The sequence below is a fragment of the Pteropus medius genome, unplaced genomic scaffold, assembly GCF_902729225.1.
Source record: "Pteropus medius unplaced genomic scaffold, Ma_sr-lr_union100, whole genome shotgun sequence".
Classification (NCBI taxonomy): Eukaryota; Metazoa; Chordata; class Mammalia; order Chiroptera; family Pteropodidae; genus Pteropus; species Pteropus medius.
In genome coordinates, this window is record NW_024352785.1 from 20,085,368 (window position 1) to 20,104,036 (window position 18,669).

At 39.2% G+C, this 18,669-nt stretch overlaps 1 protein-coding gene across 1 annotated transcript; it reads left to right on the plus strand.

Annotated features, from left to right (window-relative positions):
• The first annotated feature begins 1,447 nt into the window (after nucleotides 1–1,447).
• On the plus strand, nucleotides 1,448–18,279 carry ISOC1 (isochorismatase domain containing 1). The gene is made up of 5 exons (XM_039848605.1): nucleotides 1,448–1,782; nucleotides 10,234–10,353; nucleotides 10,460–10,663; nucleotides 12,206–12,322; nucleotides 17,099–18,279. The coding sequence occupies exons 1-5, from the start codon at nucleotides 1,477–1,479 to the stop codon at nucleotides 17,243–17,245; spliced, it is 894 nt and encodes a 297-aa protein (XP_039704539.1). The 5' UTR covers nucleotides 1,448–1,476; the 3' UTR covers nucleotides 17,246–18,279.
• Nucleotides 18,280–18,669: the final 390 nt, after the last annotated feature.

Sequence of the window (18,669 nt, forward strand, 5' to 3'; positions counted from 1 at the left end):
GTCAGATGAGGGATGGTGGTGGGTAGGTCTTGCATGGTAGCACTGGCATGAATGAGAGGGTTCTGGCCATCAAGTCTTGTTGATAGATTGGAAAGAACACTTTTATAATTAGTCCACCCAGAATAGGTACCTTTTGTAGTCAGTCGGCCTAGAGGAAGTACCTTTCTCTCAGCACAAATTTTCTCACCTGTAAAACCTTGCAATAGAATGATGTCTGCAAAAATATGATTTTGAGTCTGATCGGTTCCGACAATAGTTTTAAGTGTATCGCTCCAAGTTTGATGAGAAGCCAGAAGACAGACTTTTCAGTAGCTTGGGTACAAATGAGCAATAAAGGCCAAATAATGGCCTCAGCATTGCTGTAATGCAGTGGTTCTGGATGGGGGCAAATTTGCCCTCTGGGGGATTTTTGGCAATGTCTGGAAGCATTTTTGATTATCAAGTCTAGGAAAGAGTGGGGTGCTACTGGCATCTAGTGGATAGAAGCCAGGCATGCTGCAAAACATTCTACAAATACACAACATAGCCGCCCCCACCACCACCACCAAGGAAAAGTAGTATCCATTCCAAACGTGTCAACAATGCCAGCTGAGAAAACCTACCATAAAAGTTACTTTATAAGGAGAAACCCCTAGTATCTGAAATTTAATTTTATGTTTAGATTCATGAGTCTCTCTTCCTAGAACTTGATAAGGAAATTTTGTTCATAGTGTATGCTTTTCTAATTCCAGTTAATTACAGTGCCTTACAGCGTTCATAAAGCACAGGATTATTTCATTTGAAGGTGATCGCTTTTACTCGCTTAAAAACAAGTCCTGTTTAAATATAAAGCCCTGACTTCTACTCTGTAAACCTCTTTATACTTTGTAATTCCCAGCCCAAGTTCTCCCGGAAATTGGGTAGAGATAAAGGGAGGTCAAGATCTCAAATCCATTGCTAGAGATATTGTGTTCCATGGGACTGAAGAAAACAACATGAAATTCTGAGCCTTGGGTGGTCCTAAGGAAGCATTTTAAACTCTGCTTCTCTTAGACGATCTATCAGCCTGTCCTATTGGTTTTAAGATGACTGCTATCTTCGAGAAGGACAGCATGCCTCTGCACAAGGCCAACAGGTAACGCTTCCCAGCAGCCCTGGGTCCCTCTATGCAACTCTACACTCGGAAAACCCCGTTCATTCCAACGTGGGCGGAGCGGGATGGAGGAGGTGCCCCAAAACTCCTCCCGGAGGTGCAGCAGCGCAGCGGCGGCGGTTGGAGGGGGCGGTCCGGCCGGCCGGCGCAGGCGCTCGCTCGCTCGCTCGCGCGCGCACGGCTGCCCCGGCGCCCAGCCCCACGCGGCGGTCCGGCCTGCACCCGGCGGGGAGGAGGGCGCGCCGGCCGCGGCCGCCGGGAACCGCCCCTTCGCCTAGCCGAGCGCGCGGCGCGGGGAGGCGGGGCCGCGGCGGCAGGCGGTGCGGGCAGACGCTCGGGGGAACATGGCGGCGGAGGCGGCGGTCCCGGCGGTCCCCCACGGCGGCGGCGTGGGCGCGGGGGCGCCGTCGGGCACGGTCCCCGTGCTGTTCTGCTTCTCGGTCTTCGCGCGGCCCTCGTCCGTGCCGCACGGCGCGGGCTACGAGCTGCTCATCCAGAAGTTCCTCAGCCTGTACGGCGACCAGCTCGACATGCACCGCAAATTCGTGGTGCAGCTCTTCGCGGAAGAGTGGGGCCAGTACGTGGACCTGCCCAAGGGCTTCGCGGTGAGCGAGCGCTGCAAGGTGCGCCTCGTGCCGCTGCAGATCCAGGTGGGTGCTGTGGGAGGGCCGCGCGCCCTGCCGCTCCCTGCTCCGGGTCACCGCGCGTCCCTGTCCCCGCCGCGCTCCTCAGGTGCCCCGCGCTTCTCCGGCTCGGAAGGGCCGCGCCGCTATCGCAAGCCTTGGAGGTGGCCCAGAGAATGGGCCAGTCCAAAGGCGACGGTCACCAGCTGTCCGCGGTCGAGGCGGGGGCGTGGGCTTCCCAGCTGGTGGCGGCGCGCGCAAACGCCCCCACGTGTGTGGTCCTCAGCTGCTCGCATCTGCTTTGTGTACTAGGAGCGAGTCCCAGCCCCCTCCGTAACCAAAGGGCTGTGCGGTAGTGGCTGTTTTTTTATTTGGGGATGATGCAGAATGAGGGGAAAGAGATTGTGGGGAGTAGTGGTCTTAGGGTTTGTTTCCCGGAGTTGCGGCCACCACTTGCGGAGGCACAAACTTCAGAAATCAGACCCTTTCCTTCTCTTCTTCCCGGGCTTTCAGTTCCTTGACCTTAAGCCTTCTCTAACCTTAAGTGAAATAACCGTTTGCTTAGCCTCTGCCTAGTACCCGTCAACTGAATCTGTTGATTCCACATGCGCCTCCTTCGTTGAAGTCTCTTGACTCCAGGACTGCAGTACCCTTCTTAAATATCAACTGTAGCTAGACAATGATTTCCTGCTCATGCTGACTGAGAAAGTTCCTATACCTGAGGATTATTTTATAGCTTTTTAATGTTTTTTTTTTTTTCTTTTTAAGCCAGGCTCTAATACTACGGCAGATAGGTCTCCTGTCCACTTTGTATTCTCAGAAGATTCACTGGAGGATTTTTTATTTATTTATTTATTTATTTATTTATTTTGAAAAGAAGGAACATAAAGATATATTTTAGTTAGGTACGACACCATCAACAATTTTTCTTCAGTTGAGGAACTGATAAGCCATTTCTTCGGAAGGCCAAACTGAAATGTGGGATTCAGAGTTAGAGGCATTTTAATATTCAAGTACTGTTTTCTGAAGACTATTCTCTAGAGTTTTTTTTGTTTTGGTTTGGTTTGGTTTGTTTTTTTCGCAGCTATAGTTGGCCTTGGAATTGGCTTTGTTTCCTATCACCACAGCACCCATGCCAGAAGCTTCCAAAGCTGATACTTTAACCTGGATAAAGTTCCTGTGTTCAGGGAACAAAGGCTTTGAAAATCCACTGCCACCCAGGGGAGAGCCTAGAGGGAGGCAGATGGTCTCTGATAGCCTAGAATTTTTTCTGTTGTCCATATAGAGAATTTGTTCAGTTGTAGTTCAGAGGTGTTTACGACTCCCCATTTTTATGTCTTCAAGAATTTTCATGGCAGTTAGAAAAATAGTCACGGGGATATAAAGTACAGCATACGGGACATAGTAATATTGTAATAACTATATATGGTGCCAGATGGGTGCTAGACTTATTGGGGTGATCACTTTTTAAGGTGTGCATAAATGTCTAATCACTGTGTTGTACACTTGAAACTAATATTATATGTCAACTAATTGAAATTTTTTTAAAATAAATAAATTTCTAAAAGTTTTCATGGCTGACACCTCTTTGCAGCCTTTGTCACTCTGTTTAGATTATTGCTGCCAAAATACCTAAGAATTTGGATGCACCTTTGGCAAATCCATTAATAAAGGCAAGAATCCAAATATTAACTGAGGCAGTCTAGGGCCGTCCTGAGGATGCCGACTCCTTTGTGATGATTTCCTGTAGTGGTTGGGAGCGAGGGTGGGCTGTTACCTAATAAGATGTTATGCCAAATTTGCACCACCCCCCCCACACACACGTATCTGTAAAGTTTAATTATTTAACCCCCCAAGATAGGATTTTTTTATTTTAAAAAATTCAAGGCCTGGGTCTGACAACTCTTTTAAATTAAACATTCTTCAATTTAATAATGTATACGTGTATACTTGAAATGTCCTATCTGTTCTCTTAAAAGGCATTCTATAATTCAGGTCACTTGTGGCTTTTGAAATACTTTGTTTGGTATAAGAGATAACAGTTAATTTTTTATGCTGATGTTTAAACTAATTATAGTAATATCACTACTCTGTTCCATCCTTTTTAAAATGTCATTTTTTTCAGTCCAAGAATATATTTTTAAATATTTTTAAATGTTTCTTTTGTATATCATTTTAATAATGATAATATTTTGATTTCTTCAGCCAGATGCCTCCCTAGCTTAAAAATAGATAATGTGGAGGGACACACACACACACACACACACACACACACACACACATTCACACTCCCACATATATCCATATACCTATTCTGATACCTATTTATAGCTATATGAAAAGATATACATATGTGTGTGTATGTGTATACTCTCAGAAAGGAAAGATAATTCTTCTCATGATCATTTTACTATATATTTTTGGAACCCAGCTGTGTAATTCTAGAGATGTGGACATTTTATGGTTGGACAAGACTATAGAATTCGTTTTACAAACATTTGTGTTGCAACTGTAAGTGCTTGGCACAGTGAATGCAAACATGAATAAAACCCAATTCTTGTTCCTTACCTAATAATCCAACTCTTTCATTTTGCAGAAAAGCAGAACATACAGGGAATTGCCCAAGGTTCCATGGTAATAGCGGAGATAGGAAAATATGTAAAGGTCCTCTCTTTTAGCTGACCATACTATTCATATTCTCTATGCTTAATGAAAATATCAAGCAGAATGGAAACAGGCCACAAACTTGAGCTTGTAATATCATTTGCTTTGTTTTGCTGTTCATCGTTCTTTGGTGTAGATGCCTATCACATAGGAAGACTCGGGTGGCTCGTTAGTGAGGCTGTGCTATTGGGATGGCAGGCCCCTTCTCCCAGAGGCAGGGACAAAAAGCACAAGTTTGGCTACATATAGTCCACTGCTTAAATAACATGATTTGTTTTTCCAAATGTAGGCTTTAGAGCCTTTGTGGTCCTGTATCATATACTATATTGTAGAATGTATTTTTCATTTACATAGGGATCTGAGTTTGCTTTCATGCTTGTTCTTATTGCCATTGCTAGTGATGTTATGAAACACAATGGTTGCTTGTGCCACACTGTCTGCACCCGTGTTTGGTTAGTGGCTAGATGGGGACTGATCTTTAAGACCTCCTTAGCCAGCACTAGGCTATAGTAACTTTTTAGTGTCTTTTATGAAACATTCTGTCAAGTGACCAAGTGTCTGCGGCAGCTCAGGTTGCTTAAGGCAGGTCCTGTTTCAAGTGTGGTTTATGTGTCTTTACTTTGTCAGAATGAAATCTGAGGAATTTTGAGACATAGGAAGAGACGTAAATGAGAGGATTATGCAGTGGAAATTTAGGGCATTTTTATGACTTACAAGTGTTAATTTTTCAAAAGATATTTCCCAAGTTTTAACTATTAAAAGTATTCATCTCTGGAATCTCTTGTAAATTTGATATCATACCAGCACCAGTGTGTTTTCTAGCCTGTCACCAGGGAAGGCAGAGCCCAAATAGAAGAGAGGAAGAAATGGACATTGTGAAAAGGTTGCTAGTGAGAGGATTTTGCTTTTGTATGTAGGAGGGAAGGCTCTGACAGCTTTATGTGGGGGAAGGTAAGGAAAGGTTATTTTGACCTTTTCCAGTGATGATTAATTGGGAAGGGATTCAGCCCCAGCTTTCACTTTCTTGGAAGTTTATTACTACTGTTATTATTTTAAATGGGCATGGATATTTTATATTAGAAGAGACCCCAGAGTTTATGATTGGAATGGAGAGAAGGCAGGGTTTGGAAAGAAGAGGGAAAGGAATATGTTCCCCCTTGGGCTTGCTAGTTTGAAAGGGGTAATTTTTGATTATGGAGCCTTCACCATGAGAGCGTGTAGGAAGAACAGGTAGAAATAAATGTTCTTTTTCAGCCTAAATTAAAAACCCAAAACCTCTTTTGCCAGGAACAGATCATGTAATGGTAAGTCTTTTGGTGACATTTGGAAATCTACTTTATGACTCACTTTAATTCTGCAGACTTAAGTTAGGCAGTAGAATGAGTGAGTGAGTGAGTGAGTGAGTGAGTGTGTGTGTGTGTGTGTGTGTGTGTTTAATTAAAGGATCTTAGTAATAAATGATATTTTTAACCTCATTACAGAAAAAGTTTTTTTTAACACGTGTGGAACTTCAAGGTGTAGTGTATGTTTCCCGTATGAGGAATATCACAATACATTTATTCATTGATTACATGAAGCTCACTGAATCTTGGAATAGCCCTGTGAGGTAGATACTATTTTTCTTGCTTTCTTACAGATTAAAAAACTGCTATTTGGAGATGGTAATGGATTTGCCTGATTTCATATAATTGGAATTAGGGAAATTGAAATTCGAACTCAGATTCTAACATTACAGGCCACGCTGTGTAGGGAGCCTTGTAACCCAGGGGAGTCATTTCACACAGATCTCTATTTTAAGTGAGTCAGTATTGGAGCAAGGTCTTAACTATAGCTTTGGTAATCAAATTTCCTTGTAAACCCTTCTGAGTGAAATAATTACCCTGTGTCCTCTTCTGGACTCTCTCCCAAGCAGATCACACCTATTTTGTGACTATAATAGACTACCAGAATTTTGAAAAAATCACATTTACAGTTCCAAACTTTAGTTCTAAAGATAAACACTGTACTCACTAAGTAGTTCACTAGGAGCCTGCTGTCACAAAGGACCACAAATTTAGTGGCTTATACAACAGAAATTTATTTTCTTGGAGTTCTGTAGGCTAGAGATCAGGGTTGGTTCCTTTGGAAGGCTGTTAGGGAGAACCTGGCCATGTCTCCCTCCTGGCTTTTGGTGATTTGCTGGCAATCTCTGGCATTGCTTGGCTCATAGATACATCATACTGATCTCTGTCTTCATGTTCACAAGTCCTCTCTGTCCAAATTCCCTCCTTCTGTAAGGATGCCAGTCATGTTGGACTAGGCACCCACCCTACCCCAGTATAACCTCATCTTAACTAATTATACTTTCAGCGATTCTGTTTCCAAGTAAAGTCACTTTCTGAGGTACTGGGGGTTAAGGATTCAACATAGGAAATTTGGGAGACACAATTCAACATATAACATTCATCACATATTAATCTTATGGCGAGAACAGAACAGGTGCCAGTGTATCACTAAGCAAGGCCAGCCACCTTGTATGTTCTGTCCTTGTATGTTCTGAGTAACCAGTGGGACTGAGCAAGAGAGGGGCTGATTCCTTGCAGGTGTACCAGCCATTGTTAGAAAGTGGCCAGAGCCTCTGTGGTAGCGAAGGAGGGTAAATACTGTCATGATATTGGTAATAATGGGACTTGGGGATGAAAGTCTTTTGAATATGGAATCTAAGGTCGAATCCTAGCTCTGACAATTCTTAAAATGAACAAAAATTTTGTACTAGAAATTGATCCCTTAAACTTTTGCTTGAGGAAGCCAATAACTGCGATCAACTTTTCATATTTAAAGATATATGTTGAAATGTATTATGTATGTATATTTGTAGGGATATGTATAGATACATAGCTATATGAAGGCGTGTATGTATACACACATAGTTTTCAATGTGACTTATTTGTGCTTCTTGAATACGCATTGATCTGTAATTACTACACTTGTAATGGCACTTGGTCAAGTCCACTTTTAATTTGCCATCTTGCAGTTGCAACATGTAAATGTTTGACTGTGAGTAGCATTTTTAGTTATCCATAAGGTTTTGTTTTAAGAAAAATTCATGAATGAAAGTAAGAATTATAGAGTCAGTTGTGTTATTTAACAGCAGCTTTTGGAATTCATTTAGATTCGGAGGGGGGGTGGCAGTGTTGGTTAGACATGAAGTTAGAGTTTTTCAGAGTGGTTTTTTTTTGGGGTGGAGGGGAGGTGGTTTTTTTTGTTTTGTTTTGTTTTTTTGTAGCCTCAAAGCCTCTTTTGGCTTGTAAGTATGGAAGTTATTCATACACTAGCATCTTTTTCCCCAAACTACCACAGCATAGGGAGACCATTTTTTTAATAAACTTTTTTATTTTAGAATAGTGTTTACAGCAAAAATAGCGCAAAAAGTTTCTCTCTACCTGTATCTAGCTTCTCCTCTAATTAACATCTTACATTACTGTGACATATTTGTTAGAACTACAGAACGAAGATTAGTACATTACTGTTAACTGAGCTCCACACTTCATTCAAATTTTAACAAGCTTTTCCCTAATTATCTTTTTCTGTTCCAGGATCTAATCCAGAGTACTAATTACATTCAGTTCTCATGTCTCCTTAGGCTCCTCTGGGCTATGACAGTTTCTCGGACTTTAATTGTTTTTGATGATCATGACAGTTTTGAGAAGTACTGGTCAGATACTTTGGTAGGATGTACCTCAATTTTGGTTTATCTGATTTTTTTCTCATGTGTAGACTGGAGTTCTGGGATTTTGAGAGGAAGATCATGAAGGTCATTCTCATTACATTATACTAAGGCTGCATATTATCAGCATGACATCGCTGATTACCTTAATCTGGCTGAGGCAGTGTTTGCCATGTTTTTCCACCGTAAAGTTACTCTCCTCCCTCTGTACTCTGAGGAAGCAAATTACAAAGTGCAGGCCACTTCAAGGGAATGTTGGGAGTTAAACTCCAACTCCTTGAGAGGAGAATATCTAGGCATTTTCGATCCACTAAATTATAACCAGTCATCTCTGTATAAAAACGTGTCTTTCTACCCTATCTCTGGTTTCTTTCTTTGTTTACTAAAGGTTTATAGATGATGAGTTCCTAGACTAGAAAGGTTTTGCAGGGTGGTAGCTAATACGACATGTATCTGATGTGGTCCCCTGCCGAGAAAAGGACACCTCACTGCTGAGATGAGGTACAGAGCAACACCAGGTAACAGGAGGTCCAGCAGTCCACAACTCTGAATGTTTAGGATTTCTGGATAGGTAAGGTTTTATTCCTTCAAATATCCAAAATATTTTGGATATTTTAACCATTTTATATTGTAGTTCTGAAATGTTATATAATTTAACATTTTCTTCATGAGTGTGCTTAAAATGGTGTTGTCTTAATTTATAAGTTACGTACAACTTGTTACTCCCTCACTAGAAGTCTAGATTGTAGAACGAGGCGAGTTTTGATCTGCTTTTATTGTACTTTGAATCTTGTCAGCTGTCATTTCTCGCTGCTATCAGTTTGTCTGTCTCCAGCAGTTTTTTTTCTCATTTGCTGTTTATAACTTTTTGTGAATTTAGAATCCAGATAACCAAACTCGTCAGGAAGTATACAGAGTTAGTCAGTATGTCTAAGATAAGATCGGAGAGCTGGAGATCTAAGCAAATATAAGCTGTAAGTATGTGTTAATGCATGGCCTTCCAGCACACTGATGCAACTGCCCAGGAGTTTTATTTTGCATGCTTGCTGGTTTTCAGGTGTTGAGAGGGTAGAAGGAAAAGCACCATGGACTTTTTAAGATTCCAGTGAGATTAAATTCTTATATTCAGCAGTGATTTTCACTCTTTGGTAGATCCATACGGGGCCCAAGTTGTTAAGAGTAGACCAACAACAGCAAATAACGTAATGCTTGGTAATCAGATACCCAGTTTTCATCTTAATTCATTGACTTTCTTGGTTGTGATAAGCATGTTTAAAAATGCAAATGTCAAATTTATGTCTGTTTGTTTAACAGTGGTGATGTGCTTGGCATCATTTCGTTGCATTTTTGTGAACTCTACGAAGTTAGTCTTAAGAATAGCATCTTAATGTTTCTGTCTTAGCGATAGCAGTAATTCTAGATTTGTTTCCATCTGCCTTTTTAGTTTTATGTTCCGTGGTCTCACTATAGGTTATTTTAATTTTTACTCTATACATGTAAGCAATGCCACCATCATATTTAAGTTTTTTACTGTTGTAACATTTTTTCTGATTATAAAAGTAATACATATTTTTTTAAATAGCATTTGGAAAATGTTTTTAAATAGCATGTGAAAAAATATAGGAAAAGTATAAAGAAAAAAATGTTACCAACACCCTTAACTATATAACCATTTGTTATTATTTTCATATATTAGCTTCTACTTTTTATTCATATTTTTACATTATTGAAGTACTGTTAAACTGTGCTCCATTTTTAAAATTAACATTAGATTATGAGCATTTCTTTTTAGATGGCATGGATTCTTTGAAAACATATACATATAGTGGCTAAAAATGTTTTGTCATGTTAATGTATTAAAATTTGTAAAATATCTATATTGTTGGTCCTGTGTTTATTGCTAATTTTCACTATTAAAAGCAATTTAATGACCATCTTCTTGGATAACTTTTTTCTGTAATTCAGATCATTTCTTTTGGAGAATAGTTGTAGAAATTGACTTACAAAGTAAAACGGTAGGAACATTTTTCTTCTTTTAGTGACCTCCACTGAAAATAAATGTCATTGTATGATGAATGCTAAATCATTCTTTTTTCTTTTTTCCTCAGCTCACTACCTTGGGAAATCTTACACCTTTAAGCACTGTGTTTTTCTGCTGTGATATGCAGGAAAGGTTCAGACCAGCCATCAAGTATTTTGGGGATATTATTAGCGTGGGACAGAGATTGGTATGCTTGTTAATTTTTTCTAATTTACTGAAGCATGATAGACATTTATGTGTACACACATATGTGTATTGTTAATGGTCTTTGTGGTTTTTATTTTGTTTTTCAGTTACAAGGGGCCCGGATTTTAGGAATTCCGGTTATTGTAACAGAACAGTACCCTAAAGGTATCGGAAGCACTGTTCAAGAAATCGATTTAACAGGTGTAAAACTGGTACTTCCGAAGACCAAATTTTCAATGGTGTTACCAGAAGTAGAAGCAGCATTAGCAGAGATTCCTGGAGTCAGGAGCGTTGTGTTATTTGGAGTAGAAGTAAGTACCTTTTGTTACGTTTTAGGCATAATATCATTTGTAGAAAACTTGATTCCAGAGTGCATTTTTGTATATAGGGTACTGTGTAGGTGGTAATCGTGATGAAAAATAGCCACCATTTATTAAGCGTTGACTGTTTACATTGCACTAATTGAAACACTTTGTATATACTAATTCACGAAACTCATAGCAACCCTCTGAGCTGTTTTCTTGGTCTTCCCGTATTATAAATGAGGAACCTAAAACAGAAGCTGTATAATTTACCCAAGGTCATACAGATAGTTGAGGGATGGAGCTAGTTTTAAATCTAGGTTGGTGAATTCTTGGCCCTGTACTTTTAACCACTACTTCTGGAACACATTTTCACCAAAGGCATTATTTTTATTTATGTGTTGTAGGATTTCACCTTGGTCATATTTTTGCTCTAGAAAAACCTTAGAAGTCATGTAGTTGTCCTTCACATTTGAATCATATACATATCTTTTTAAAGGAAAAAAATGCTCATGGATTCCTAATACTGATTTAAATGATTTTTTGTTTGAATTGTTTTTTTTGGACATGTACAAACAGAATATAAGTATTTGTTTATGGCTTGTAAACAACTATTGAACTGAAATTTAAAAATTATGAAATAAAAACAATGAAATCCAAATAATAATATTAATTTATATACTTACAATGTTTTAATAGTAGGTTTTATAGTAGTAGGCTTTAATAGTAGAAAGATACAGTCTCAGGTTTAGATGTATGTTAAATATTTGTATTTTGACTTCAGTGACAGTTTAGAGGAAGCCTGTATGTATAAACATGTCATGCCAAATGCTGACTTCTGTACTTCTTTTTTGCTTGTTTACTATTATTGGACCTCATGCCTAAAGAAAATCATCTTTGAGCAGTCCTCCAGTGCTAATTTTAATGAGGTGTCAGTTGATAATTCTCCAAAGCCCTCTTGTCATGTAAAGATAATGTTGGCATCATGGCATAGAAATCTTTGCCATGGTCGTATAATCCAGTTGTTGTTGAAGCATGTTTTTACTTTTTTTTTCAGCTAATGATTTGTTACCAGTTAACACTTATAAAGATGGAACCTGCATAATACATTTGCTGGTGATGTATACTGGGTATTATAACAACTCAGTTTTCTCACTACGTTCTCAACCTGCAGTACTGCAGACTCATTCAGAAATAACCCCCACTGCAAGTGACGTCAAAACTGAGTGGTAGTAGTCAGCTGTATAAAGGTCATCCAGGTGACAAAGAGGAAAATCTTTTAGAAAGTTCTCACAGAGCTCTAGGAATATGGTCAACGTTCCTAGTGTACGGAATGTTGATGTAACCCAATTCCTCACTTTACAAAGAGGAAACCAAAGCCAGAGATGCTTTTTATGCCCAAGATCACATAGTGAATTAGAGGCAAAACTGCATGTAGGACAAGGTCATTAGACCTATAGTGCTCTTTCTGCTTTATCATGTGGTTCCACATTTGTAAAATTCTTTTAGTTTACTGCGTTATTACATGTGATTTTTTTACTTTCCTACTAGACTCATGTTTGCATCCAACAAACAGCTCTGGAACTAGTTGGCCGAGGTATTGAGGTTCATATTGTTGCTGATGCCACCTCATCAAGAAGCATGATGGACAGGATGTTTGCTCTTGAGGTAATTGTCCTGCTTTAAAATAAATCATTTATCAGATTTTCCAAATAAATTTGAAGAGCATCAAATATTTTACAGCAATGAAAGATTTACTTCTTAAATTTGAGCTTGGGCAAACAGTGTCAGATTCACTGATTTCCAGAGTCTGGGCTTGTTTTGGCTGACCTTTGAGGCCTCACCACCATATCCTGTTTTATATCTTCTGTCTCCTTCGATCTAGATTACTAGTAACGCCAAAAGCTCCTTATATATTACGTCATAAGTTTTCTGTAGTTTTATGCATGAACTAAGAGATATTCCAGTAAGCTTAATCTGAACCATTTAGAGATTTGCATATTAAAACAGTTCACTTAGGTTTAACTCAGCCAAGATCTCACCAGACCTAGAGTGTGGTAGGCCTGGTTCAACCTCATTAGGTTTCCCCAGACCTGAATTTCTGAGAATAGGAGGTGTGTCACAGCCTGTAGATACCATTCTCATACAGTGTTTCATGGCTCTCTGCACTGGAGTGCCCAGATGTACCATAGAGTCAGGGAGTCAATGATTTTTTGTCAATGTTGCATAGCAGTGGCCTTACTTAAGCAAGTCCTATTTCAAGACTCAAAAAGCACACTACCACATAATCCTTTGAAACGTTCACTCCATATCGGGGTTTGTTCTCTCTGTGTCTCTCCCCTCCCCCCTTAATGTTTAATTCTAATTCTGTAATAATTTTAGAGTGATATACATGTGGATTGAGTTGGCGAGTTCTTTAACTGGTTATTTTTATTGAGAATCGGAAATACCGAATTTTTCTTTTTAGACCCTCCAGTGTGTTCCATGCACCAACTGGCCTATGAACCACTTTCTCTGTAGGATTTCTAAGACATCTTTTTAGCCTAAAGTGTTCCCTAGGATGGTGAAGTGGGGCAAATGAGAAAGAGAAGGGAAAGAAGAGTAAAGCCAGCGGGGAGGGCTGACGCAGAAGCAGGTGGGTAGATGGCAGCAGCAGTTGGTTTAAGGCCCCAACTGGCCATCCCTTCTTTATTTTATTCCTGAAGCAGTGAGTCCTTGTTTGGGATTACAGGTAGAAATAGCTTTATTCATTCCGTTTAACTATTTTTAAGCCCATTTGGCCTCTTGGGTTCTCTGGTAGTTAGGTACCAAGTATTGCTTTTTCCCATCTCAGCAAAGATCTTTAAGCTGTTTTTACAGCCATGAGTTAATCAACTTCTACTTTTCAAATTGCCTTAGTAATCTGAGCTTAAACACTTCCACTACCAGAGCCTTATCAACTCAGCAAGCAGTTCTTTTCCTCTGTGGATAATTTATCTTTCTGGTAATGCTGAAATCCCAAACTTGGAGTGTTTTTAAGGAAGTGAAAACTAAAAACATACAAAAAAAAAACAAAAATCCTCTTTGCTTGTAAAGACATTTCAAGGACTTTTGTTCTACAGTCATACATTTTTTAGACATGTCTTTATTATGGCATTTATCACAGAAGATTTTGATTGTTGGTAATTCTGTCTTCTCATAAGAATCAGAATAAAAACATAGCTGTTTACTATCGGAACCTTGTTCTTTGAGAGGTAGTCTGTAATTTCAGTGAATCAGAGTCCAAACAGTGGAGGAATAATATGGATTTGAATGCCGGTTCTGGCATTTTGTAAATCTGTGCCCTTGGACAAGTTATCTAATATCTGTGCCTCAGATTACTTATTGGTGAAATAGAAATAATAATAGCCACTACGTGGGAGGATTTTTGTGAGGACTGAATGAGGTAATGTATTGATAGCACTTAGTACAGTGCCCAAGATGGTAAGCATTCAAGTGTTAGCTCTTGCTTTTATTTTTACTGTTGTTATTTGTTGTTGTCTTCATGAGGTTAGTTTTATGAGAAATATGTAAACATACATTAGCTTCCAAGACCCAGAAGGGACTAGTCCTGCGAAGGGCTAAGGAAGAAAGAATGTGGTCTGAGGTAGGTGGCTCTTTGGAAGGGCCTGGAGCAAACAGCACTGCCTTGGGTTAAAGTGTTGAGGGTGAAATCAGGTCAGGTGGTGATGGAGAAGATGGGCCACATTTCTGATTTTTTTCCTTGGTCTGGATTTGATGCAGAGGTTATTTTAGTTTGCCCCCGTTTATTGAAAGAAATATTGTTTTTTTTTTTTAATTTTATGACTATGAAAGTTAAATGACAACCTCGCCAGTTCCCCTTCTGTGTTCCTTTAGAACACAACTACTGAAGATAATTACTGAGACCATCCATATTGCCTTTTAGGATTATTGTAATAATAAGGTTTATAGTTACCATTACTGAGACTTTTCTGCCAGGATCTGTGGTGTGTGTTTTATTCAACAAAAATTTTTGAGCATCTGCCGTCTGTCAGGCATTGTTGCTTTCAACGAACAATTGTAGAGTAAATGCAGGGTAAAATAGAACAAACTTGATATCCTTGTACTTCTAGGGAGTTGTTAGTGTTTAGGAATTTAATGGGTTTGTCTTTTTTTTCCTCCTGCGCTCTCTGAGGTTGTCATGGCTTTGTGCTCTTGCATTTTTCTGTTTGTGGGTCAAAGTAATCTTTCCTTTGGCCTCCTTGGGCTGGTGTTGCAAGTGCAAGGGAAGAATTTTGGAAACCTGTTAGTCATGTACTGTGTTAAACAGCCGGAGTTTTAATTGCCCCTTTTAAAGTCAGGAAGGAAAGTGAGCATGGGACCAGGATTGTCGGCATCCTCCTAGCTCAGGGTGATGGGGAGGAACCAGCCAGTGTCTGGAAAAGCTGCTGTTCTCACCGTGCTCAGGCACCCGTTTGAGTTGGGGCTGAGCAGGCACCGTGGGAAGATTTGTGAGCCTGATCTAAAAACTTTGCTTTTGGTGAGCCACGCCTTCCCATAACACAGGTTCTTGGCTTGATTATTTTTTATTTCTAGTCAGTATTGGCCATTTCTCATCTTGAAGCTAAGTAATACTGTGTCGGTCTCAGCTTACTAAAATGTATTTCTGTGCCTGAAGTGTCCCAGCCTACCCCACCACCGTGACCTGACTCTCAGTGTCACTGAGGACTTGGCCTAGAGTGGACCATGCTTGGGTCAGCAGAGCTCTTGGGAAAGCTGGCTTCTTTCTGGGTCATCAGATTTCTTCTTCAGACCTGGGAACAGCTTTCTGTCTTTCCTTCCTCACTAAGGAACTAGAAAGATTAGTGGCAACTGACTTAGGTTGGCATTTGGAGTATATAAAGCACTTTCACTGACATTGAAAGTATGATTCAGATTCAGGCCAAATATTAAAAGTCTGTTGATTCAACAGTGAGCAGTAAGGAAGGCAGGGCAGGATAGCCAGCCAGTGAGGGTGAGAGCTGGGTTTGAATGACTGGACGTTCACACATCGGAGCTGCAACTGGTCTTAAAATTATTCCCTGCTCTCTGTCTGAAGCAAGTACACAGTCCTTTGAGATTTCTGAGGGTGTTGATATGATAATGGGGAGCTTACTGAAAGGCAAGGAAGAGGAAATTCATTTCCAGAAGTCTTTAAAAAACTGAGAGATGACTCACTCACCTTCTGGTATTTGTCCCAACATGAGGGGCACAAGCAGCCTTGCATTTTTCTTCTTTCCTACGTTTTCCCCTGCTGTTTGTTCATATCTTGAGAGTTCTGGTCAGCTGCTTTGCATACTCTTCTGTACCGGTTGAAGTCAAGGCTTGCATTCTGATAAATAGGCTGTGGCTTATACTCCCTTCTGTGTCCTTGGGGATAGAAGGTCTCCTAGTGAGAAGGTCGGGCCTGTGGGTCTACAACCGTCTGAAGGAGGATTTACTTTTATTCCACAGGGATCTCCTGGCTGTTCAGGAGACTCCTTTATGATGAGAGACTGATCTTGGTCTTTTCCTCTGACTTGTCCGGGAATTTTTCTAACCACCTCATCTTCCATGGTTCTTATAGTGGATGTTTCTTGGGCTAACAGTCGGCCTGTTTGTTGTTGTTGTTGTTGTTGTTGTTTTGCCTAGGGTTTCAGATAACAGATCTAGAGAGTGATTCTCTATTCTAGAATTCCCTTCTCACCTCCTTCCCTTTTCTCTCCCCTTCCTGCCCCCTCCCCCTTTTCCTCCACTTTCTCTTCTTTGTCTTCCTCCCTCCTCCACTCTCCCTCCGCCCTCTCCTTGAGATTTCTGTCCTTAGTTCTTTATATGATTTCTCCTGGAGCAATTTGGCAAGGACATACTTTGACCTGTCAGTGAAACTTTATACAACTTTAAATTTTATACTCTGGTTTAGTGATTCTAAAAAGTTTGTGATTATGGCAGTGGTGGTTCTGTTTAAGAATGTTCTAGGGGCACATTCCTAAACCCAACATGAGGCTCTTCTACCACCAATCATTTCTTTGTCAGTGAAAGGACACACAATGTCATGTGTCATATGTTTAGACAGAGAAAAAGAAATTAGAATCATTGTTTTATAATCATTAGCCTTGATTTCCCTTCTGTCCCTGGCACATATAAGTCATAATATTGGCTACCTATTTTCTTTTACTTGTTCCTAGTCCATATTACTAATATTGAGAGTAATCATAATGGGTTTATGGTGTGGCTAGTTTGAAAATATACCTCCATCACTGAATTTGTTAGTATAGCTAAGGACCATGGTTTTAATAGGGTAGACTACTGTGTCCCTTTTTGCTGTTTTAATATGGTGTTTTAATATGGTGCTCATTCTCATGCTTTTTGCTGTTTTAATATGGTGCTCATTCTCATGCTTACTTTTTAATTTGTGTTTATCTTTTTTGTTTTTGTTTTGTTTTATAGCGTCTTGCTCGAACTGGGATCATAGTGACTACGAGTGAGGCTGTTCTCTTACAGCTGGTTGCTGACAAAGACCACCCAAAATTCAAGGAAATTCAAAATCTAATTAAAGCGAGTGCTCCAGAGTCAGGTCTGCTTTCTAAAGTATAGGACGTTTGAACGACTGGTATGCTACTCACCATCAGGTGACAGGACTGTAAGCCCGGACACACTCTTATCTGTACCAGAATTAAAATGTCAAGTCAAAAATTGGCTCTTTTTTTGCGCCTCTTAGTAAAACTTAACCAGTTAGACCATTTGGGTACCAGCATTTAGTTACAAATGTCAAAAGCTTCAGGTGCTGCTTACCTTCTTTGTTTCTTAATGTGCTTTTATTTATTTAAAAAAATTATAATGGAGGTGCCTGTTTCGTGTGTACTGTACACATTGATCATAACTTTCAAAAGTGCACATTCTTGTGAAGTTTTCTTCATTGTGCACTGTAAAGAAAAAGATGTGTTAATAATAGTTTGACTTTTGTATATGTATGTTGTGTTAATGTGGATTCAGTGTTTTTACTTTACATACAGGTTGATTGAAATAGGATTATTATGAGACTTTAAAAACAGGACTCTGATTCGTATTACCCGTTTTCCTCATAATGCAGTCAGCTTATAGAATGAGTTGCATTGATCTAACCAGATAAAATTATGTGGAATAATTACATATCTTTCTTGATTATGCTAATTTTCTTAATCACTAATTCTCTGTTAGTGTTCTCTTTTTCAACTGAATCTTTTCCTAGAGACTCATTGGGTCATTGCTTGTTTTAATTTTGTAAACAGATAGGATGATTTGCGATGCCATATTGGAGGACTGTTTTAAAATCTTTGAAGTATCATCACTTTAGCTGAATATCTTTACAACCATCTTTACAACCATGTTGAAAACGTCTTCTAATATGAACAAGATTATACAAAACGATAAAGCCTGGATAAAATGCAGTTTTAAAACATTCATATTTTTGTTTAATATTTTCTCCACCTCCCTTCCAATTATAATGATTTGGTAGTATTAATTTTGTAGTCATTGCTACCTTTCAATAAATTTATTTTCATTAAATACTTATTAGAGAGTTTAAAACTTTTTTAAATATACGAAATATAGAACATTGCTGTCTTTTATATTAAAGTAACTAAAGAAAATGTTTTATGTGAATGAAATTATTTTGTCCCCCACACTTGGCTCTATGAGTACTGTTCCAGATATTCTAATATTTATTTAAAGGTATAAAATTTTTGACATTTATAATCTTTCAGCTCATGAGAATTTTCAAAGAAGGAAAATCCTTTGCTGGCAGGAATAAATGGATTTCACTGAAGGACCATCTTCATGATTTAAGAGCCATAGAAATGTTGCTTTTGTCAGTGGTAACAGACAGCAACCTAGCATTCTTGTTAGTATGTTTAATATTTTTTTCCAGGAAACTTATGTGTTAGAAAGAAGAATCAAAGATTTCTCCACACTTTAAAGTAGTTTTTAATATATTTAATTTAGTGCTTCTCAAACCTTAATATGAATGCAAATCACCTAGG

What these genes read in the sequence shown, in the direction of transcription:
- ISOC1 (XM_039848605.1), top strand. Translation starts at nt 1,477, where the DNA reads ATGGCGGCGGAGGCGGCGGTCCCGGCGGTCCCCCACGGCGGCGGCGTG. An exon ending in TCGTGCCGCTGCAGATCCAG is followed by an intron (nt 1,783 to 10,233) that starts GTGGGTGCTGTG and finishes TTTTTTCCTCAG; the next exon opens with CTCACTACCTTGGGAAATCT. An exon ending in TTAGCGTGGGACAGAGATTG is followed by an intron (nt 10,354 to 10,459) that starts GTATGCTTGTTA and finishes TTTGTTTTTCAG; the next exon opens with TTACAAGGGGCCCGGATTTT.